Here is a 22,779-nt window from a genome sequence, read left to right on the forward strand (position 1 = left end):
AAGAGAGGAAGGGGCTCCCCAGGGGCAGGGCTGGCCAAACCCTCTCCCCACAGGGACATCCCAAGCCTCTCCTCTGGGGACCAGGATGAGTGTGATGAGGTCCTGCTCCCACCTGGGACCCCCGCCCGACTCATGCAGCCTGGGGATTCTTTCTGAAAAGGAAGTAACCCTGCTGCTCTGGAAGGAACATGTCACAGTGGAGCTGGGTTGTCCAGGGGCAGGGGCGTCCCACGGGTCCCCCAGGGCTGCCCCGGCAGCCGCAGCACGCAGCCACCGGGCCTCCCAGCCAGCAGGGTGGGCCGGGGCTCCCGCGGGGAAGGCCGGGGGGCCAGGCCCACCTTCGCTTGAGCTTGTCAGCCAGCTCATCCAGGATCTGCACGGCCTGCCGGTGGTAGTCCAGTTGGGCATCCACCAGGGCGGAGAGCTGGCTCACCTGCTCGATCTGCAAGGGACCAGCCAGGGCTGAAGAGCTGCCCTCCTTCTGGCCCCCATCTCTGGCTGCCTCCTGCAGGGAGCCTTCCCAGATTGTTCCAGACGTGGGCCCAGCCCCTGCCTGACCCTTGAGCTGCAGCCGGAGGAGGGTGTAGGGCCTGAGGAGACCCCAAAGCCTCAGTGGGCCAGTGGCTTCCTCTGGGCCTCCTGTTCCCCCTTCCTTCCCTTCACACCCTGAACAGGCTGCCCACTGGCCCTGTGAAGTGGGCACCGCCGCTGGGCTCCTGTCTCGGGCTCCCCCAGGGCGGTCCCCGGCAGGCCGGTGTGGTGGGTGCACGCGGGGAGGGGCTCAGGGCCCACACACGTACGTCGGTCTCCAGGAGGTTGTGCATGCTGGTCTCGGCCACCTCCTTGGACTCCTCAAACTTCTCCATGGCCTGGCGCAGCTCCTCATCGGGGATCTTGCCCTGCCGCTTCTTCTTGTAGTCAAAGTCCAGGCGGCGGCCCTCCAGCTTCTTCAGGTGGTGCTGGGGGCCGGGATGAGGGTCACACCGCGTGCCTGGGACCTCGGGGAGGGCCACCTGGTGCCCTGCAGCCCTTCCCGCTGGGAAACCTGGCCCCAGCTGGGCTGTATGTGTGGGGGGAGGGGGGAGGAACGAGGGTGGGCCTGGAGCGGCCCCGCATACCTGGATCTCCTTCAGGTCCTTGTCGCACAGGTTCTGGAGGGGATCGATGAAGTTCTGCTTCACCTCTATGTCCAGGGAGTCCTTCACCTCAGCCAGGCGCTTCATGGACTCCCCGGCATCCAGCAGGGCGTCGCCTGGGGAGAGGATGGGGTGGCGGAGGAAGCCGTCACAGGAGGCCTTGGCCTGCGCAGCCGAGGCACACCCCACGGCCAAGGACCTGGACACCAGAACAGAGAACGAAAACAAGGGACCCTTAAGGCTGACCCGGAGCCAAGGGGGCCGGTGGTGACAGGTGTTCACAAGCCATCCTCCCGCCTCTTGGAAGGCACCCAGGTCCACCGTGGGCCGGGAGGGTGGGTGGCTTTCGCATGGCCGTGATGCTGTAGGCAGCCCTCGTCCAGGGGACCAGCCAGCCCTGGAGAAGATCCTCGAGCTATGGGGAAGTGCCAGCCTGCTGGCAGCAGAGACTCTGGCCCCAAGCTCTCAGGCCGGCCCCCGCCTCCAGCCTCCCCACGGCCTCACCGAAGTTGGACTCGCCGCCCAGCTCCTTCCCATGGCGGATCATGCACTCGCCCAGCAGGCCCTCCGACTGCGGGTAGCCAGGGTTCTTCACCTGCCCTCGGATCTTGGATACCGTGTTGAGCATCGTCAGCTTGGCCCGCGAGGCTAGAAGAGGGCGGGGCCAGGTGGGTGTGGTCTCTCAAGGAGCCACCGGACGGCCAGCTGCCCCCCTCTGCCCGGGTGCTTGTTTATTTCTGAAGTGCTCCCTCGGCCCGAGGAACCAGAGCGTGAGAAGAACCTCCCGAAGAGACGTCCCCCCTCTGCTGGTCCTCGTGCAGGAGTACTGGCAGTGGGCAGGAGAGGGGGCCAGCTCCTTGAGACCCCCAGAGAAGCGGGGTAGGCAGGCAGAGGTGTGGACAGGTACAGGTGCCCCCAGTGCAGACCTCTACCAGGGGCGGGAGGTGAGGGGCATGCCTGCACCTCTGCCAGCTCCAGTCTGTCCCCAGCGAAGCCCTCAGGTGGACACAGCTGCTTTTGCTGCCTGTCCTGCATCCTCTGCCTTTCACTACAGGAACCAACATTTGGATTTTTCTCCAGGAAAAGTCCCTGCCTCCCTCTCAGCCTTGGAGACCCCACCTCATGCTCCAAAGACAGGCTTGTGGCTGGGGCCTGGCACCTGATTCAAATTGGTCCAAAGAGTTGATTGGGGGGAAAAGATGCCCTTTTCTGCTGGGACCATTAGCTCTAAGGATAATTTAAGGCTAGGGTTGCCATGAAAAGCGAGAGCTGACAGATAAAGCAGAAAGGAAACGCATGACCCTGAAGACATCCTTTGGATGCCTGGATCCAGCCATGCCTGAACCCGCCGCTACCCCTGGCCATTTCAGTTCTGTGACACCACGCACTTCTTCTTCATGCTCCGGTAACCAGAAGATTCTGCACTGACAAGAGACCCGAGGAGCCGGGGGCAGACCCCTTGCAGCTGGCTGGTGCCCTACCTGGGTTGGGCTGCAGATACTCGATGGTTCTGGCCAACACTTCTGTCACAGCCTTGCTGGTAACATCCACCTTCTGTAAAGAGAGTCCACGTGTGGGGTTTCGAAACCATCAGGGCGCCTGAGGCCAAACCAGGAGCACCTGGATAGCCCTTGCCCTGGTCCCAGTTCCCCAACCGCCTCAGAGCCCACGCAAGAACTGCCCGCTGCTTCTGGGGGCCGCCTCGCCTCCCTGCCTCCTTGCTGTTGGCTGTGCTGTGCCCCCACCGCTGCCCGCTCTGGGCTGGGGGGAGACCTGCGACCCACCTAGACCCTCCCGGTAAGCCTCGCCTCCCCCCAGATGCCAGGGCTAGGCCCTATGGGGGCTGGTAACGCTGCCAGCGTCAGACAGGCACCCCTCTCCTGTTACCTTCTCCATCTCTTTGAAGTCATCGTCCAGCTTGGTCCCTTCAGCCCCTCCGACCTTCTCACTGACCAGCTGGGGAACGAAAGGAGGTAAGAGAGTGTGAGCCTCAGGGGAGGAGGGCGAGGGCTCAGGCATCTACGATGGCTTCCCAGGGATGCTGAACGTGGCAGCCAATGGCAAAATGGGGAGCCAAATGAGCTCCTGCTCCAAACCTACACACTCCTGCAAACCCAAGACCGGGGGATCCTCCTGCCGGAAGATTACCCTGGCTGCGCCCACCTGGTCAGGCTGCGCTGGCAGCTCCGCAGCCCCTGAGAGGGTCCCCCACCCCCACGGGGTTGTGCAGACTGTCCGGGCCCTCCTCACAGGGCCATGGGGCCCACACCTGGACGGGGCTGCTGTGGTTCAGCGAGACGCCAAGGCTCACGGAAGCCCCTTCGCTCAGGGAACTGTGGCCTCCCTCTCTCACTGAACTCCTGCCTCTCTGCGAAGGACTCTCGGGGACCAAGGGTCTGCACGCCCCAGGGGCACCTCTGAGAGGCGAGCAGGTCCTGAGGCCAAATGAACATGAGGACTGCCATGGGACAAGCGCCGAGCAGGAGGGAAGACCTGCCCCACACGGGCCAACTGTGGTGCCCAGAAGTCACTTCTTGCGTGCACGGGTGTGAACACACACAAACACACAATTTCCTGGTGGCCAGCAGCAGTCTTTGCCCACTTGTCAGGACTGCTCCCGGGGCTCCTGAAGGCACCCTAACCCTAACCCTAACCTGTGTGGTCTTGGGCTATCAGCTTCACTGGGCCTCAGTTTTCACCTCTGTAAAATGGGGTGACAGGTGTGCACTCACCAAGCTGTGGCCAGGCTCCCATGGGCTGCTGTGTGCACACGTGTGCTCAGGGGTACTCCTGCGACACCCATGCTGCCCACACCGATGACTGCTGTTACTTTCCCCACGCATCTTGGTTCTCCAGGGGAACCACAGAACTGTAGGGCAGGCCTAGCCTATAGGCCTTTATCCCTGCCTCTCCACCTGGGGTCAAGGGGAGTCTGGGGGGAGCTGCATGCCCCTGCAAGTCAGTGTTCTCATGGCAGCTGCACCCCGGGAGCCCAGGAGGGGATGGGGCACAGAAAGGAAGCAGGGCTGGCTCAGGGCCCCTCCACCATGCACCAGTCTCTGGGGGACCTCCAAGGGCAGGCAGGGGCTGCCCTCCCGTTTTTAACTTTATAAGGGAAGACCCTGGTCTCTCCTAGGTGTTTCTGGCGTGTTCTACTTTATTTCATGGGGCAGTTTCACTTCTTTTGATTATGGTAAAACAGGACGTTCTCAAATTCAGTGGTTGCCAGAGGGAAATGAGTTAGGTGTCTGATGTGAGACAAGACACTTCTGGTGAACTGAAAGGGTAGCTGAAGTGCTAGGGCTCAAAAACCACACTTTCCGGGCCGAGGGCCTGCTCAGTACAGGGGACACGGGTGCCCCCAGGGAGCAGCCTCTGCTGGCAGGGACTACGTCCTTTCTCTGAGGGGAGAGGGCACAGGCAGACCCCACAGCCTCTTCCAGGCCCTCCAGGAGTGTCAACTCGGGGCCTCCTTGCTCTGGCACCTGGAGGGCTGTGCTGGGAACATCTGGGTCTCTACCAGTCTCCTTGCCCTACCCGCACCTGGGAGCTCCAAGCTCCAGTCCCTCAGGCTGATTTGCCCCAGGTCCCTTCTCTCCAAGGCCCACAGTCCGGAACTGGCACAAGTGTACGAAATGATGACAAAAGGCCAAAAGGGAAAAGTGGGAAAAAGCAAGCCACGTGCCAACCACAGCAAGAGCATCAGCAAAAGGAGGCTGTGCTGAGCGCTGGGCTGTGCTCCAGAGGAGGGGCCTGGGGAGCCCCCAGGAGGAGGCCGGAGGGCGGGGAGGGCCCCGCCTGTGTGGGAGGCCAGGACTCTGCCGCTCGGTCTTGCTCGGGGACCCTGCACACACCTTTTCGGGCCCGGCAAGAGCAGCAGCACCGCCATGGCAGTAACACCTTCATGTGTAGCATCTGCATCCAGCACTCCCCACAACTGACGGTGCTCCCCAGCTGCGGGAGAGGAAACTGAGGTGCAGCCCTGGCAGGGGGCCCGCGGGCTGAAGCCCACTCTTCTCTCTGCAGCTGCCGCCCCCCACCCCCCACTCCGGCCCGCAGTGCAGAGGGGCTGGCCCCGTCAGCCAAGGCACCCCCCCCGGGGTGGGGGAGGCAGCAGAGGGGGTGGGTGAGCGCTGCCCACTCTCCGGCAGGGCCGTGACCACGGCGGTGTGGAAAGCATGGCCTCCTGGGCCTGCCCAGCTGGGTGGGAGCCTGAGTCACCAGCAGCGGGCCCACACTGGCTGCCACTGTGAAACCCACGTGGGTGCCTCCCTGGGGGAACGTGGGGCCCAGGCCAAGCCACGGCCCCAGCCACCCCCGCCAGGTGACAGCCAGGGCTGAGGGGTCGCTGTGGAGAGGCTGCGCTCGCGGCCTTCGGAGATGAACTCGCTGTTGCCTGTCACACGGGCCTCTCAGATCTCAGCCTGGCTCCCCACCTGCATGCCTGGCTTCACTTCCGCCTTGGCAGGGCGCTCAGGGACCGTGAGTCCCGTGAAGGCCCAGCACAGGGTCCTTTCTGAGGAGGCCGGGCAGCTGTCTGGTAAAAACGTCCACGGGTGGTTCTGAGACCAGCCACCAGTTGGGACTACTGAGTGACTGCTGCTCTGTGACCCTCTGATCACGGGCCTTCCTGTGTCTGTCCGTCCCCTGTGATGGCGGCTCTATCGAGGTATTGCTGGCCTGTGCACGACCCACCAGGGAGTGCACACCTCTGCCCCACAGGAGGCTCCCTCTGCAGCCTGTCCCTCTGGCGGTACCTGTCCGGGAAACTGCATGAGCCAACTCCCGACCGTATGTTTGGTCTGACGTACGTTACTGCCCTTATATTATTTCTAATCTCTGAGAGGAGCGTGCCCTCCTTGCAATTCAGCCTGCAGGCGCCTCCAGGGCTCCAGCTGCAGGTCCCCCTAAGTTCAAACTGCAGCTTACACTGCAGAGGTGGTTACTACCAGCCAGAAAGTGGAAGGACCCCCAACCTGTTCGCTTCCCCGTGTGCCGACCCATTCGGACTGCTCCGCCAGCGACGGCCCCAGCCCAGCTCCCACCTGGACTCTGAATGGTCAGATTTACGACGACACGACCCCCAAGTGACTGCGACAGGCAGAGGGCACCCACTTCAGGCTCTCACACAGAGGAGCAGTGGAGCCGTGTGGTCTGAGGACACCTGCCCCAGGCACCTGGGAAGTGAGCGAACTTGGAACGGAGATGGGGCTTCACCCCTGAGCACCTACACGCCCTCCACCCATGCAAGCCACCTGTGGGCACTCATAATAAAGACCACTCGGAGAAGGGGCTGTTCTCTCAAGGACTGGCGTTCTTCAGCCTTCTAGCCTTGGCCATGTTTGGAGAGGAGCGAGGAATCTGACACGCGGGAGAGAAACAAAGAACGCGCAGTGGAACAATCCGAAAACACAAGACATTGTATGCCAAGAGCCGGCAGGAGAGCCGCTCCAGGAGTCGAGCAGAGAACAGGAAGGCAGGAGAACCTTCTTTCTCCCGAGGAGGGACGTGGGGACTAACGGCTGCCCCAGACCAGGCAGGCACGCTGCAGTGGCCCCTCGGGGGCAGCGGAAGCTCGAATCCTGACGAGTGGGACGCACCAACGGGAGGCCTTGTAATTGAATCATCTCAGCGGGGAAACCTGATCAATATGATATGGAAAACAAACAGCCGATCTGCAGGCTCGGTGACCGGGGCAGACGATCCGCTTTGATGAATTAGGAGTTTAAGTAAAAAGAGCAGCAGGAGGAGGCTGGCACAGCGGAGCCGGGAGAGAGAAGAGCAGGGCTGCTCAGGGCCTCGCAATGCAGGATGGATGCTCTGCACGTCCTGCTCAGCACCCTCGCACCTCGTCCAGCCGATATGCTCTGTGGGGCCGCTTGCCACGCTCCAGGTTAACAGCGGAGGTCCCCATCCTCTCCCGACTCCCCCAACTCCCCTCCTGCCCTCCGCCTGGCTAACTTCTCCCTGCCCCCACCCCGCGCTACAACAGAGCAGCCCCCGCCTCTCCATCCCTCCTCAGCGGTGAGGAGCCCAGCGCCAGGCAGAGGGGGCGCGCGTTGGGGGCAGCTGCTCTCGGGCACTGGCTGGAGAGTTGGACTAAAAGGCATGGAAGGACTTCCCTGGTGGTGCACAGGGGTTAAGAACCCGCCTGCCAACGCAGGGGACACAGGTTCGAGCCCTGGTCTGGGAAGATCCCACATGCCATGGAGCAACTAAGCCCGTGCACCACGACTACTGAGCCTGCGCTCTAGAGCCCACGTGCCACAACTACTGAGGCCACGTGCCTAGAGCCCGTGCTCTGCAACAAGAGAAGCCACCGCAATGAGAAGCCCGCACACCACAATGAAGAGTAGCCCCCGCTCGCCACAACTAGAGAAAGCCCACGCGCAGCAATGAAGACCCAACGCAGCCAAAAATAAACAAACAAATAAATTTATAAAAATAAATAAACAAAATTAAAAAAAGAAAAAAAAAGAAAAAGCGATGGGGGTGAAAGAGCCTTGGGGTCCAGGCCCAGCCGCCCTGCTATGCGGTCCTGTTCCGGCCATCCTAGGGTCTGGGCCAGTGAATGCCCTGTGGCTGAGGCGCTGTGACCCAAGGCTGTCAGGTGTGAGCACTTCCGGCTCCAGTTAGCGACCACCGTCAGGAGCGGGTGGGCAGGCCTGCTACCCGGCCGCCAGGGAAGAGGCTGTGCTGGCTTTGAGAAGTGCCCCTCCGGCAAGGGAGATAAGAACATCAGGCAGAACAGAGACACAGTGATAAGAGCTGCAAGGGAGATTTAAACACGCCAAACATGCTCCTGGCTGGGTGAGCTGCGGGGGGCCAGTGCTGTCCAAGCTGGACCTCAGAGGGCAGAGTTCCAGCAGGCAGAGCCTGGCCAGGCAGGCATATGGTGTTCTGGGTGAGACCCAGGTTCGGGGGCACAGGGGCTGCCATTCCTGATCCTCCACGTGCCAGGCACTGTGTGGGCGCTTTGCATACATCCTGCCATTGATTGTCACCCCTCTGCGATGACAATGCAGGGACCTGCACACCCATTCTACAGATGAGGAAAACCCCAGGGTGAGAGGTGGAACAGCAAGGCTGCGAGCTGAAAGTGGAGAAGCTGGGAGCTGCGCCCAGAGCTGTTGGACTGGTCGGTCCGTCCCTCACCGCTCCCCGCAATGCAGGAACTGCCAGAAGGGCATGGGGCCTCCGAGGCTGTGGGGAGGAGGCGGACTGCCTGTGTGCAGAATGCCCAGACGTGGGAGGTCCCAGGAGGCAATTGCAATGACTCCCGGGCAGGGCTAAGAAATTCCTGAATGGGGAGGACGGCACAGGGACGGGAGGGGGCGACACAGGGATGGACTCGTTCGCCTCTACATCCCTTCCAATTGCTACTCCCCTTCCTGCTGGCCTCCCAACACTTGGGAGCCGCTTGCCAAACACCTCAGAGCAGCCCCTTCTAGTTTCCTTTATGGTCTTCTGTCTCATGACTTGGAGAGCCCACGACACGGGCAGAGCCCAGGCTGGCCTGCTACCCGGCCGACACATGAAGCCGCTGGCCTTGAGTCTCCTGTCTCTGCTTGGGCCCTGGGCCCGACTCAGAGCTGCTGGCAGACACACCAGAGGGTGCACTCTTTGGCTAACTGACGCCCTTTCTGGAAAGGCGAGCCGAGGGTGCTTCTGGGGAGGTAACGTGCACGGTGCACTGCCACGCTGAAGCCTCCTGTCCGTCCCTGCCCAGAAACCTCCAGTGGCCCCCGTGTCGGGATGATTTCCAGAGCCTGGGCCCTTGTGAGTACGAAATGCTTGCCGACGGGGGCGGCACTTGGACTCCAGGCAGCTTGGATCCCACGTGGCTCTGAGAGTAAAGGCCACGAGGCGTGGGGCCGGGCCACCACCCTAAGGGATGAGGGAGAGGTGCCACTGAAGCAGAGGCCACAGAAACACTATTCATACCCAACTCCTCGGCCCAAGGAGGCGGGCCAGCAGGAAGCCTGAGGGCTCTGCAGCAGGAGAGCTTTCATCTGTGGCAGGTCTTTAGTAAATATCTGTGAGCTGATGGAGAATAAGTCACCACCCCCTTTGTCAAGCTCCACAGAGGGAAGTGTCCGGACAAGTCAGAACTTCCTTCAGCATACCGGGAATTCTGAAATGTTCCCGGTTCGCTGGTACCCTTCATGCCTCCAGGCACACACTTCCTCTCCTCCTAGGGATCAAAGCTACGCGGTTTTGAAAAAGCAGCTCTGTGAATGGGAGCAGTGGAAATAAATGATCAAGCAGGAAAAGGCTTCTGAAGTTACTTCTCCCGTGAAAACCCCCAGTCAGGCACCACGACCACCAGGTCTGGCGCCAAGGGGCAGACACGGACCCACAGATGCCCCTCCACACAGCAGTGTGTCGGGGTGTATCTGGAACCTAGTTCTGGCAGCACAAAGACAGCGGCTTTGAAGCCCAGGGTGTTCTCTCAGCAGGAGGGACGGCACCTCTGGCCTGAGGCCAGCGGCTGAGATACTGGCTCAGAAGCAGAACCCCTCATGTCCCCGAGGCTGCAGGGACAAGCCAGCTGCAGAGTCCCCCAGGTGGTGGCGGGGGAAGCGTTTGGCTGTCTCTGTGGAGAGGAGACTGGCCAGGGGGCCTGGTCTGAGCTAGCCTCTTGCAGTCTGAACCCCCCTGGTTCTCTGCCGCCGCCCCGTGGTGCCCCTCCCACCTCCCTGCCCAAACCTTCCCAGGGCTGGCTTGGTGGGCAGCAAGCTGAATGCCATGTGAGTCCCAGTGGCTGCTCCCCTGCGTGGCACATGCTGCTAAGATGAGGGGGGAAACCGTTACATGAGAAAAATCCCCTCAAAGTCACGTCTGGCTTAATCTGAGAGTCTGGTCTGGACACGGCACGGGCAGTGGGAGCAAAGCGGGAACCAGTCGTCGGAAAGAATGGACTAGGGAAGGCAGCAATGGCCCATGGGGACAGTCGCTCAGTGACTGTCAAGGCAGTGACGAGCTGGGGGACGGAGGTCCCGAGATGGATTGAGGTGTAGCCTCAGCCTCGTCTCAAAGCCCCGACCTCTGCATCTGCAGGCTTTGTGGGTCCCGGTAGCAGCAGCCAGAGGCTCACCCAGGGCAGACACCCAGAGAGCTGCCCCTTCAGCCCCAGGCTGATGGCCAAGCTGCCACACCTCCCACTGCTGTGACACTGCTTTCCCGATGGGGCCTCAAACTGGCTTTAAGCACCCCGGATCCGTCATGAGGGCCCCTGCGTGTAAACCACGCCTGCCCTGCCCTGGCTCAGACTCTCCTCACTTCTCCCCAGGACCCCTCCTGGCTGCTCTCCCCTCCTCAGCCTTGCTGGGCCTCCTGCCCACGGCGCCCCCAAGAGCTGGGTCCAGAGCCCTCTGTGTGTCAGGGTCTGCGCCCTCTCCAGGCTCCCGCGATCCCGGGACTCCTCCCCTCCTCCTGCAGGGGCTGGAGGCTGAGGCAAGGCCTGGCCTGAACCCCCATTAGTCTCCCACGCGCCCGTGCTCATCTCCGAGCGCAGGGACCCCGTGTGTCTTGCTTTCCGCCATCACCCAGCCCAGTGCATCTGACCAAGCACCCAGGCCCCTTACTTTTGGGGGGTCCTCTCCTGGCCTCGCAGAGGAGTGGCAGCTCAGAAGGACCCAAAGCTGGAGGAGGAGTGAGTGGCTGGGCAGACACGGGTGGCTGTGCGGTGCCTTTCCTGTTGCCCCAGCCCTGTTTGAGGAAAATGCCTCCCTCACCCCGAGGTGACCCAGCAGTCCTTGGAGATGGGGTGACAAGGAACTCACTCCCTGCCTGGCCCGACCTCCACGTGGAGCTCAGCTGAGTGTCGGTCACAGAGGCCCAGGCTGGCCAGTGTTTCCCCTCGCAGCCTGTCTGGCCAGAAGCCACAGGCCTGAGTGCCCTCCCGGTGCGCTGTAGAGGGGTGGGCACTTCCTCTGGGGACCAACCCCCCGGCCCAGAGCATTAGCCCGGGCTCGACTCTAATGATGGCTGGTCCTGGGATTCCCATTAAGACACCGAGTTCCTCCACAAGAAAGCAGAAGCACTTAACAAGAAGTGTTCCCTGCTTCCATTCATGGTTAACCAGTTCCCCAGGTCATCTGGTAGAGTCTGGGGGAGGAAGTGGGCTCTGCTAGGTGCTGGGACAGGTGTGGAAAGCAGGTTTCAAATCGAAGGACTTCTGGCTTGTGGGGGGAGGCAGGACTGCTGGAGGGGAGAAGGGACCACAGAATGTGCATCTTTTAATGTTTCTATGAAACGCAGCAGAGACTGCATTGTTCCTTGGGCCCGCGGCCTTGCCAGCCCTTCTGTCAACCTTGAGGAAGGGATAGAGCCCCAAAAGGAAGAGAGAGAGCCATCGGGGACCTCCAGCACCCATCTGGCCCAGCTGCAGCCTCTGGGCAGTTATCTCCACCTTATAAATGGAGCAACTAACACCCCAGGAGGTGACCCGCCTTTCCCAGGGCCAGGCAGTGTAGTGTAGTGTGTGTGTGTGACTAAGCCATACAGGAGGGGTAACTGGGTCCCCAAAGTCTTAAACCACCTTGCTTTGGAGGCTGCCCTGCATCTCCCTGGTTTGCTTCCTCATTTTCAAGGACTGGCCAGGGCAGTCAGCGTGCTGTGGAGACGAGGGCCAGCCCTCAGGATCCGGCCGCAAATCCCACCCCTCCCGCTTGGCTGGGGAAGTGTCCCAGCAAGCGTGAGGCCACACTGCAGCCCCTGGGAGCAGGCGGTCAAGAGGACCACAGCTGTTCCTGGACAGTGACAGTGGGGGATGCCCACCCAGGATGACACCCTACACCACACTGAGTGCACGAGCCTGGAGGCGGAAGGCGTGCGTTGGAGGGCTGGCTCTGCCCTGAGCCTTCTGGAACTCCAGTCTCTAACACGATACCCACCACTCCAGGGTGGCACGAGGCCACAGCCCCTGGAATAGCACAGAGCTTTCTATGAATACCAGTGGCACCCCGGACCGGGAGCTGCTCAGGGAGGAGGACACCAGTCACACACAGACCCCTGCGCGGGACACGATGCAGCTCACGTGGGGGAGAAGCAGACGGGCCCTGCCCCAAATGTTATCGGGGGAGGCGAGGGCCAAAGCCTCAGGGCCTGGCTGAGGAATCTGGGCGGCAGACTGGGGTGTGGGCTCAGGACTTTGCCTCCTCCGGGACACAGGGAGGGAACAAGGCCCGCTGAAGAGGGGCTCTAAGGAGGGCCTGATCCCAGCTGGCACCCCGGGCTGTGCCGAGGGTTTTTACCCAACGACCGAGAGGCCAGCAATTGCTTGAGGCTCATCTCTTAGGAACAAATCTCATCTGGAACTCTTGCCAGAGCTGAGAAGCCTGGGTATAAACCGGCCTCATGCATTTTAATTTCTCATCTCGGGGACGAGGCAGGAAGGCTGCATGTCACACAACCGGGAAAATCAATTTCAGATGAAAACTCATAAAAAGAAACACCCAACCCACAAACAAATGAGGTAATAAATTCCCGAGTCCTGCCACGCCCGCTCCGCACCGCTGACCCGCGTGCTGTGCCAGGGTGCGCTGTTGGGGAGCTACCGCCCGCAGATCCCCTCTCAGGGCAGCACAGCAAACTTCTGTCCCCACAGGCGAGTAAATGAGGTGTCCTGCAAACTCACCTTTTGTCAATGGCAGAGCTGACGCAAGAGCAGCCCTTCAGGAAGAGACAGAAAATGAGGCATGGAAACCCTGTGAGGCGCACAGCTGTGTGGCCTCCAGAAAGCACCGGAACAGACCCTGTATCCAACACCATCACCGCAGCCTACTACGTAAGAGGCTGTAGGCACCAGGTCACGAGTCTCACGGAGGGCCACGTGTACCCCAACAGCACCAAGCTAAGGTGACAGAACGATCTAAAAGCCCAGAGCCCCGGCCTCCTTGGAACACAGGTGCTGTCCCCCCATCTCTACGACCACTTCCATTCTGAGACACTTAACTAATGTGAAGCCACCTCTTCGAGGAAGCCCTCCTGATTCTCCATCACCCGTCTCCTTACCCAGGTGGGAGTAACCTGGCCACTGGCCACCTCTCCCAGCACACTACTGGCACCTCCTCCATCGAGGCCAGAACCCCCGCCCCCTCTGGACCTCACCTTGGACCAGGCTCCACAAAGGCACCCACCTCACCCCACGTCAGAGTCTCTGCCCTGCTGTCCCTTCTGCCCCAGACTTTCCCGTGGTTGGGTCCTGCCCATCTGGTTCCCCCCTCCCCAGTGGGGCTGTCCCTGACCCACCTGTCACTCATCCTTCTCTCAAGCTCCTCTTGTTTGTTTACAGCCCTCCTCCCACTGGACTGTGAACTCCAAGTGAGCGACCCCAGCACTGCTGTACCTGCACTCGGCATGGTGTCTGAGACTAGGAAGTGCTTAGTTGATACTTAGCGCCCCATGGGAGGAAGGAACGACCTCACAGGGGTCTGACCTCATGGCGCCATTCCATAGTGGCTAAGCACTGGGAGGGCTGCGGACCCAGGAGCTGCCCGGATGACAGCACCCCCTACCCCTGAACCCCCAACTTTCCTTTGCGTTGCTTATGGGAAGTTCAAGTTAGGCGGCACTCTGCCTGGGGGCTGCCAGTCTAATTCCCCACTCTCCACCCAGGGTCTGCCCACAGCTGGCCCCCTCACCAGAAAGTGAAGGGAAAGTTTGCAAAGGAAAAAAATCTGAGCAAGCTGGGCCCAGGTTGGCCTGCATCCAGAGGACCCCGCTCCCAGAGGAGGAACCCCCTGTGAAAGGCACGTGCCTGCAGTTTGGGAGGACAGGACATGGGAAAGGAAGGCTGACAGGCAAACAGGCTCTGAAGGCCAGAGGGAAATGGCCCCCAGATGGGCCGGGCAGGAGCTGTAGGGGCCGCACACCTAGGTTCTCCAATGATCATCGGGGGCGACCTCTCGGGGAGGGCAGAGCTCGGCCTGGGTGCTCCCGAGAGAGCTCCAGGAAGAAGCTCTGAGTGAGCGCTGAGGAATATACCCTCACCTGGCTCCACAGCTCGCCTGTCACTCCAGGGCGGCAACACCAGGTGACTCAGGGCCACCGAGACCAGTTTCTTCAGGCGTGGCTACCAGAAGCACCCGGGTGGGTCATGATCGCAGGACAGCACACGGCAAGCCAGGGGAGGTGACGCCATCAGCCCCTCTCGGCACAGCAGGCCAGCCCCTCTGAAGGTTAGTGACGGGCACTGCGACACTAGGCCACGTGTTAGATGCCAGTGGCCTGTCACCCTGCACGGCCGCTCCTCTCCCTGACCCCCACCCTATTTGTCCAGGGGCACCTGCCCTTCTAACCTGCAGAGTCAGTCCTGGAAACCCTGAACTGGAAGGAATCTCAGCACACAGATGAGGAGCTCAACAGGGGCCTGCTGGGGCCAGGTGGGCACCAGAGCCGCCCCTCCTGTCCCCAGCTGCCATCCACCCTGCAGTGGCAGAGGGGGTAGGCCTTCTCCTTCTCAGGACGCACATCAGGCCTGGCGCACACGCTCCCCAATGTTACTGCCTGTAACTGCCCCAGTGGTGGGTGAGCACCTGACTGAGGGGTTCCCAGGGACCCCGCCCTAGATCACAGACAGAGGAGAGCAGTTCTCAGGGGCCATCTCCTCCGCCACAGCTCACCTGCATTCCAGCAACAGCAGCTGGGAGAGCCTCGCCGCCCCACCCAAACGCACCCTGTCCCCAAACACTGACTTCCCATTGGCTGCCAGCTGCTGTGATGGGGCTAGTAGAGCAGCAGGGGGCCTGACGCCCAATAGGTGATGGGCAATCAGTATTTGCTGAGATAACACAGAGCTCGCCCTTAGGAGCCCAGGGGAGAACACTGCCAGTCAGGTGTGTCAGTAACAGGCCAAAACAAGGGTGTGCCCAAGAGGTCCCGAGGCAGGGCTGGGGTCGCAGGGGAGCAGTGGGGGTGTGGACCACAGCATGGGGACTGGATCCGGCTCTGTCACCGCACTGTCACTTAACAAGAATGTGGACCCCTCTGAGCCTCAGTTTCCTCAACTGTAAAACGGGGTGCTGATGACGACCCGTGATGACACAGGTCGCTGGGTCTCCATTGTGTGCACAGGCTCTTCATTGCGGGGCTTTTCTCTAGTTGTGGCGCACGGGCTTCTCTAGTTGTGGCACGCAGGTTTAGTTGCCCTACAGCCTGTGGGATCTTAGTTCCCCGGCCAGGGATGGAACCCGCGTCCCCTGCAGTGGAAGGCAGATTCTCAACCACTGGACCACCAGGGAATTCCCTCAGCAATGCCTTTGCATGTTGATTTTTCCAGGAGTAAAGCAGCCCTGCCCTCGTCCTTGCTTCTCCGCTGTCACCGTGTGACGTGTGTCTGGTGCTGCCACTTGCTGAGCTAGGAGCCGTAAGCATATTCAAATCTCTCTCCACCTGATGACGGATGGTCTAGTAGCCAGGGCCTCCCCCCGCACCCTGCTCCCCTGGAAGGACTGAGCCCATAGACAGGCGGTGTCTGGACTCCTGGATGAGGAACAAGAACACAGTAGGGCAGGCCAGTGACCCGGAGGCCCCAGCACTGGGGGCTTCGCTCTACTGCCTACTGGGGACAATCTGCATCCTCCTCTCCCTTCTAACTCCTGTGTCCACATTCAAAGCCAGGGTCCAGGTCACCTCCTCGTGAATCATCCCTGGTTTCTCCGTACAGGGCGCGTGTCATAGGACCCTGTGTCACCATATCTGCCCTATTTCAATCGCTCAGCCACTGTGCGTGTCTGGGACACTCTCCTGCCCTGAGCTTACCTGCTCCATCAGAGCAGGATGGGGCTGAATGTCTGGGGTCAAAGTCAGCAGGCCAGCTCCCCACTTGAGAAGGTTGCCCTTATTCATTCAACAGATATTTATATGTGCCAGGTATAGTAGAGGGAAAAAGAGATATATACTATAAGCTCACACAAAAACGGCACTACCTTAAGGACCTAAGATAAGGAGCCCCTTCCTCCTTGTGGGGAGGGAACCAGGTAGGAGTTACAAGATGTCCCTGGACTTGGCTTTGAAGGATGGGTTGAACTTGGGGGCAAGAAGGAGAAAAGGACATGACGTGAGGAAAGGCAGAGATGGAGGACGCGGGGTCTGCACCAATGCAGAGGACAGAGGCACTAAGGGCCGGCTTGGAAACCAACTCCCAGAATGTGATTCTGAAGCATCCCCTTTGAAGGTGTGGGAGTGATTGGTGAAGGCTGCCTGGCACGAGCCTCTAGTGTCCGTGACGGGAAGAAAGGCACGCTATCAGGCTCGAGAACTGCCGACCTCTTTCTACAGTGGATGGGAAGTGATGCAGGTCGAAATCCCACTGTGGCATTTCCCGGAGGTTTAGAGGGGCCACAGCGCTCTTTGCGTATAAACCTGAACACAGAGCTGGTTTTCAAGTTGACGATGGAGGATTCCCTATCAGTCCACTAGCTCGTAAGTCACCAAGGTGGGATTCCACGAACCAGGGGATGACTTCCATGGAGCACTGAAACGAAGATGGCTCGGTGGGAGGCCCACTCTTCGCACAGCACCCATCCATCAGCTTGGCAAAGCGAATCGCTCCTATTTCCTCTTTGACCCCAGCTGTTAAGTTGGAGATGAGAGCTAAGGGAGGATGAAACACACGTGCTCGTGTGTACATGCGCGTACGTGCGTGCGCACACGCACACACACACACTCTTCAATGCTGAGCTGAAAACCTTTATCCAGACAAAGCTTTAAGACAGCGAGGACCTGTAAGAGTTTCCTACGGCTGCTGTAACAAGTTACCACAAACTCAGTGACTCAAAACACGTTTCCTAAGCCGCACAAAAATCTGAAGGAGGTCAGAAGTCCGACATGGCTCTCCCCAGCGAAGACCAAGGTGTTGGCAGGGCTGTGTCCCTTTCTGGGAGCTCTAGAGCTTTCCCGCCTTTTCGGCTCCTAAAGGCGGCCGTGCTCCTTGGCTTGTGGCCCTGTCCTCCGTCTTCACAGCCAGCGAGGTGGGCCTACCGTGCCGCCTGCCCTCTGGTTCTCTCCTCCACGGTCCTGTCTCCCTCAGACCAGGCAGGGAAAGGTTCCACTTTTAAGGGCCATTATGATGAAATTGGGCCCAGCTGGTCATTGGTTCCACCTCTGGGTCCATGCCCTTAATCCCACCAGCAAAGTCCCTTCTGCCAAGTAAGGTCACACATTCACAGGTTGCGGATAATGGCGGAGACACCTTGGTGGAGGGTAGGGGGGTGGTGTTCTGCCTGCCACGGGAATAGTCAGCTCTCGTTACTCACAGTGGTTCTGTGCTATAAAGTCGCCCAGACGCCGAACTAGTAAATACTGAGCCACTGCTCTGGGGACACGCAGGGGTTAGGCTCCTGTGAGCCTCTGGTCACAACTCATCACCTGTAACTTCATATTACGTGTGTTTCTGTTTAAAGAAACCTTATTCAGGGACTTCCCTGGTGGCACAGTGGTTAAGACTCCGAGCTCCCAATGCAGGGGGCCTGGGTTCGAACTCTGGTCAGGGAACTAGATCCCATATGCATGCCGCAACTAAGAGCCCACATGCCGCAACTAAAGATCCCACGTGCAGCAACTAAGACCCAGTACAGCCAAATAAATAAATAAATAAATTTTTTTTTTAAAAAAGAAAGAAAACTGATTTAATATACACTGCTGATTCATTAGCACTGGATGCACGGCCAGCAGTACCTGATCTCGCCTGAGCGGAGCTCATCTCACACGTGTTCTGTGAGCACATCACAGCCTTCCTGTGCCTGGGACACTAGTCAGCACTTCAGCTCCATGCTTGGGACCAAGAGCGAAAACACCCGCAAGAAGCACAAAGGTACAAACACACATCACTAAACAAGCCGTGGAAAGGATGTTGGTTTACAGTCTTGTTCTGCCTCAGTGGGAATGAACGTGTCGGGAGACTCAAAACTTTTTGTCACTCTGGGCATGTTCACGAATACCTGCGAAAGTACCCCAAGTACTGATGGGGGGCGGGTTACAAACACATTTCGGCAAGTAAGGTGAAACTGCAAACACAAGCCTGCCAACAATGATGGACCGATGGTGAGTTCAGGTGCTGCTGGCTGTGCATCCAATGCTAATGAATCAGTAATGTATATTAAATAAGGTTTCTTTAAACAGAGGCATGGACCAGGAGGTGGAAGCGATCGCCCTGGATGACCCGGTGGGCCCAATTTCATCAGGTGGGCCTCCCTGGGTCCTCCCCCTGGCTTGTGCCCCCACCAAGCTGACCCTGTGCCTGGGGAGCCCCCGCCCCACGCACCCAGCTTCCTGGCTCAGGCGGTACCACGGAGCCTAGCAGAAAGGTCACCCCTGACGAGGGCCCCGACGCAGGACCCCCAGCAGCTTTGATCTAGACTCCGGGTCATGCGAACAGAAGAGGTGGTGGTGTTCTCCAGGCTGGTCCTGCTCAAAAACCTACACGGTCACATTAAATGGGCAGGAGTCAAGAGAAACACTTGGACCTTGCCTGCGGGGACATCCATGTGACCGCTCACTGCAACGCCGAGAGCAAAAACGCGGCAACGTCCTAAATGCCCACTGCCAGCGGAGGGAGGACAAGTCGCTGTCCGCACACAAAGGACAGCAGGGAGCTGTGGAAGCAAAAAACTCGAGCCACATGCTCAGCGTGGACGAAGCGCCCCAGCAGTGCTGAGCGAAAAGAGCAGGCCAAAAAAGCTGCCATGTGACACCATTTTCAAGAGGTGTAAACTTGCAAAACAAAGCTGCAGACTTTTTAGCGGTAGATTCGTGTGCAGTGATGTGTCAGGGAGGGGCCCTCGACTCTAACTGTGCTGCTCGTGTTTACTCGAGCTCTTGTGGGCACTTGCCTAACGGCTGGCCATCCTTCACCTCCCTCTCTACAGCTGAGACATTTTAACACAAACTCAAGTGCCCGAAGAGGGACGTGCCCTTCACGACGCACTGGCACTGCCTGGTGCGGGGAACTAGCTGAGTGCAAACTCCCCTAGACGGCGGCGGACTCTCCTCCAGGCTCTGCTGAGAGCTGAGAAGATGCCTGGACTGAGACCGGGCAAAAGGTCCTCCTCCCCACTCCCCGGACTCCCGAGTCCCCAGTGTGCCCCCGTCTGCACAACTTCCCACAGAAGCCTCCCAAGCCTGGCAGTCTGGAGGCGGCAGACGGACTTGGCTGACTGGTGCCTCCTGCCCACCCTGGGCTGAGGCCAAGGGCATGGGATACCCTGAAGCAAAGCGGAGAGAGTGCTCAGCTACCCTTGAGTCCGCTGGTGGGAAAGGAATGGTGATGTGGAACCTCCCAGAGAGCCCAGGAGAAACATCTAAGGCTTCTCAGCCGTGAAGTAAAGGCATCAAGGCTGGGGGCAAAAGACGAACCTTAGAGCCAACCTCTGAGGGCAGCACACACAACTGTACTGGGGCAATCAGTGGGGAGCTGCAGCAGCTCCAAGACTCCTCAAGGGTGAAATGCTGACTTGGTGGGACAGCAAGGATTCTCAACCTTGGAGGAACCACCCCAGGGAGAGGAGATAAAGGACAACCCTAGGCCAGGAGGTTAGGGTCAGGGGACAGAGAAATCCTGCCCTTGTCCTCATGCACTCGCCGCCCTCTTCTGGACAAAGGCTGACCCTGAAGGGCCAGGGCTGCCCGCCCAACTTCAGACAATCAGACAATCACGGCTCTGATGACCTGAGGCCATCAAGCTGATGGACACCTGCTTGCCTGCCTGCTGCCTGCCCAGAGGCAGCCGAGGGGCCTCATCCTGGGGAGGCAGCTGGCAGGAGATGAGGAGGGGGCCTCGGGAGTGATAAAGTTCCCAGTTTCCTTCCCGAGGGGCGTCCTAAGTCTCCTCTCACTCCTGGGGCTGAGACCCAAAATGACAGAGAAAAAACCATCAGTCAGCTGCTCCACTTTAGAGAAAGTGGGACTGGATTGAGGTGTGCTGGCCAAAGACATCTGAATTATCGGCCAAGGTGGTGTCGGGGGACTAAACACACAGACTGAACGGTGCCACTTACTGTTGGGCCTTTCCCCAGACACTTGGGAAATGCACCCTCACCCCAAAGCTCTCTCTTCTGAGCCTTAATTCAAGTCTGCAGGATTTCCTGGCTCCACAGGAAGATGATGAGGGGCAGGGGAGGAGGTGACAAGAGAAGAGGTAACACAGGGACAAGTGAGAAAGTTATTCCCACCGCGACTTTTTTTGGCTTTTTATTTTTATTTTTTGGCCGTGCCACGTGGCATGTGGAATCTTAGTTCCCTGAGCAGGGATCGAACCCATGCCCCCCTTCAGTGAAAGTGCAGAGTCCTAACCACTGGACCGCCAAGGAAGTCCCGCGTGGGCACTTATTGTTGCAGCGACTCTTTAATAAGAGGGACCAGGGCTTCCCTGGTGGCGCAGTGGTTGAGAGTCCGCCTGCCGATGCAGGGGACACGGGTTCGTGCCCCAGTCCGGGAAGATCCCACATGCCATGGAGCAGCTGGGCCCGTGAGCCATGGCTGCTGGGCCTGTGCGTCCGGAGCCTGTGCTCCGCAACGGGAGAGGCCACAGCAGTGAGAGGCCTGTGTACCGCAAAAAAAAAAAAAAGAGGGACCAGACCCCAGCCTCCGAGGTGAGGAATCGATTACATTGCTTTGTTTCTGTTGTATCTTGTGATCCAGTTACTATGATTTAGAACAAGAAATAACATCAAGATCCCTTTTAAAATAAATTTTAAAAGTGAGTCTATTTGAAAGTCAAGTTAACTAACTGATTCAAGTCACAGGCTAGGTGGTTGGTTCCAGGTATATACTGCAGGCCCAGGAGCTGGTGTGATGGACACAGCACCTCAGGGAAGGTGGCGGGGCTCCCTGGGCCCCAGGGTATGGACAGGGAAGGTTAGGGCCCGCAGGTGAGGAGGCTGGCCTCAGGTGCACTGGGCCTACGAGCTTGTTGCATTTCCAGTACCAGCCAGACGGGCAGGGACCACCATCTATAGGGTGGTTGGGAGCGCCATGACTGGGGACGAAGATCTGGAGGACAGGTGCACGAGCCGTGGCAGGTGCCAGGGAGGTCCCTCAGGTCCTGGAGGGAGAAGGCCCAGAGGCAGGGTGGCAAGCCCACAGGGGGAACCAACGGGGCAAAGCGGAGGAGGGGGTGAGAGAGCTGGCCAGCTGACTCAGGACACAGGAGAAGAGGCAGAAGGGCGGCCAGGTGTGGAAGCCAGGGAGGGGCTGCACACAGGACCCGGGCTAACGCTGGTCAAGTCTAAGAGGTCAGAAGTCCAGGGGCAGAGAGCAGGCTTCTGAGGCCAGAGTGGTGGGGCCTGGGGAACGTGGAGCCAGGGAACTCCTTTTCCCAGCAGGCTGGGCACCTCCAGTTAAGTTCAGGCCTGGCTGCGGGGTTGAAATGACAGAGACTGCCCGTGACACAGGTTGGGCCGCTCTGGCCCAGTCAAGCGCGCCGGTCCCTCGGCCTGGAGCCCTCAAGACAGATCCTAAGCCAAAGGGAACAACCTCTGAGCTTTGATTTCTTATTCTTTAAACCAGTCGGACCTGTTCCTGACCGAGGCCTCCACGGCCTTGCCAGCCACCTGACTTTGCATGGGCACCGCCACTGGCACTGGACAGCCCCATTCCCACTCTGAGAAGGAGTCCACCATTTCTGACGACTTGGCCAGCAAGCCACGACCCGTGGGGACCCGGGTCTGTCACCAGCCGCCAGGCAGCCTGCTCCCTCAGGAGCTCACACCCAATGAGAAGAAAAGCACACTGGGTGTGAGGATGTGCTGGGTGTGTGTCACGTGGGCAGGAGACCACCAGGGAGGGTGGAGAAATATTTGGGTGGGGGGGACCCAGGAGATGGCAAGGATACAGGAAGATACATGCAGGGCTCTGAGGGCAGACAGGAAGTAGACAGGGAGACCTGGGCTGGGGTGGGGAAGGAGGAGGGAAGGTACGAGCCTGAGCAGACCTGTTGGACTGGGGCGTGCTGGCTGCGAGGGGGAGGGTGGGATTGAAAGCCGGGACCAGGGCGGGGGCTCCGGAAGGTCCTGAATGCCAGGTTGGAGCTGGAACCGCACCCCAGGTCAGCAGGGGGCGCTCCCCTCAGCAGACCCCAGCCCTGTCTTCTCTAGGTGCGCCCACATGGCCGCCCCACTTTTGCGCTCTCATGACCTACGATGTGGGGCAAACTCCGTCCAACTGACCTTTACTGAGTTCCTGGGACAGCGACCCACTGTCCTCCTCACTGTCCACCCCCTCCCGGGGGGGCAGCTCACGTCACTGGGCCATGACAGCCCGGGCGGGCATGGTACCGCTGGAGGGGTTTAATGCCCAGGTGTGGAAATCTGAGCATCCAGGCAGCGGCTCTTCCCAGGGCAGCCACGGCTGATGCTGAGTCAGGTCCTTCAGAGGAAATCGCACGTCTGTCTTCCTGCTGTGGTTGGGAGTCTCCGCGTGACCCCCTTCTTGGGCCCAGTCAGCAGGTTTTTCTAGGAGCTGAGTGGAAAAGGAAGATGAGGCTATCCTCTGGGAGCCTGAGTTTGTGGAGCCCTGGTTACTGCTTAACAGGAAATGAGCAGAACTGGACCCAAACTGCAGTGCTAGAGAGAAGTGGCTGCAAATCCAGCCCTGGGGAGAGGGGCGGGGAGAGAAAAAGCTTGGGGAGGGGGGAGGGGAA

At 59.6% G+C, this 22,779-nt stretch overlaps 1 protein-coding gene across 2 annotated transcripts in view; it reads right to left on the reverse strand.

The window, feature by feature from the left end:
- Positions 1-22,779, reverse strand: part of SH3GL1 (SH3 domain containing GRB2 like 1, endophilin A2) — a 31,718-nt gene that overhangs the window by 1,762 nt on the left and 7,177 nt on the right. Inside the window, exons 2-7 of one of the 2 annotated variants that reach the window (XM_007460526.1) lie at positions 3,024-3,092; positions 2,618-2,690; positions 1,641-1,784; positions 1,119-1,252; positions 801-959; positions 339-442 (exon numbers count right to left, since the gene is read on the reverse strand). In XM_007460526.1, the coding sequence (XP_007460588.1) occupies positions 339-442; positions 801-959; positions 1,119-1,252; positions 1,641-1,784; positions 2,618-2,690; positions 3,024-3,092 (683 nt within the window). Of the gene's footprint in view, positions 1-338; positions 443-800; positions 960-1,118; positions 1,253-1,640; positions 1,785-2,617; positions 2,691-3,023; positions 3,093-22,779 lie in introns of those variants that run through there. The other variant, XM_007460527.1, reaches the window with a different exon arrangement.

The sequence above is a fragment of the Lipotes vexillifer genome, unplaced genomic scaffold (assembly GCF_000442215.2).
Source record: "Lipotes vexillifer unplaced genomic scaffold, Lipotes_vexillifer_v1.1 scaffold1011, whole genome shotgun sequence".
Taxonomy (NCBI): domain Eukaryota; kingdom Metazoa; phylum Chordata; class Mammalia; order Artiodactyla; family Lipotidae; genus Lipotes; species Lipotes vexillifer.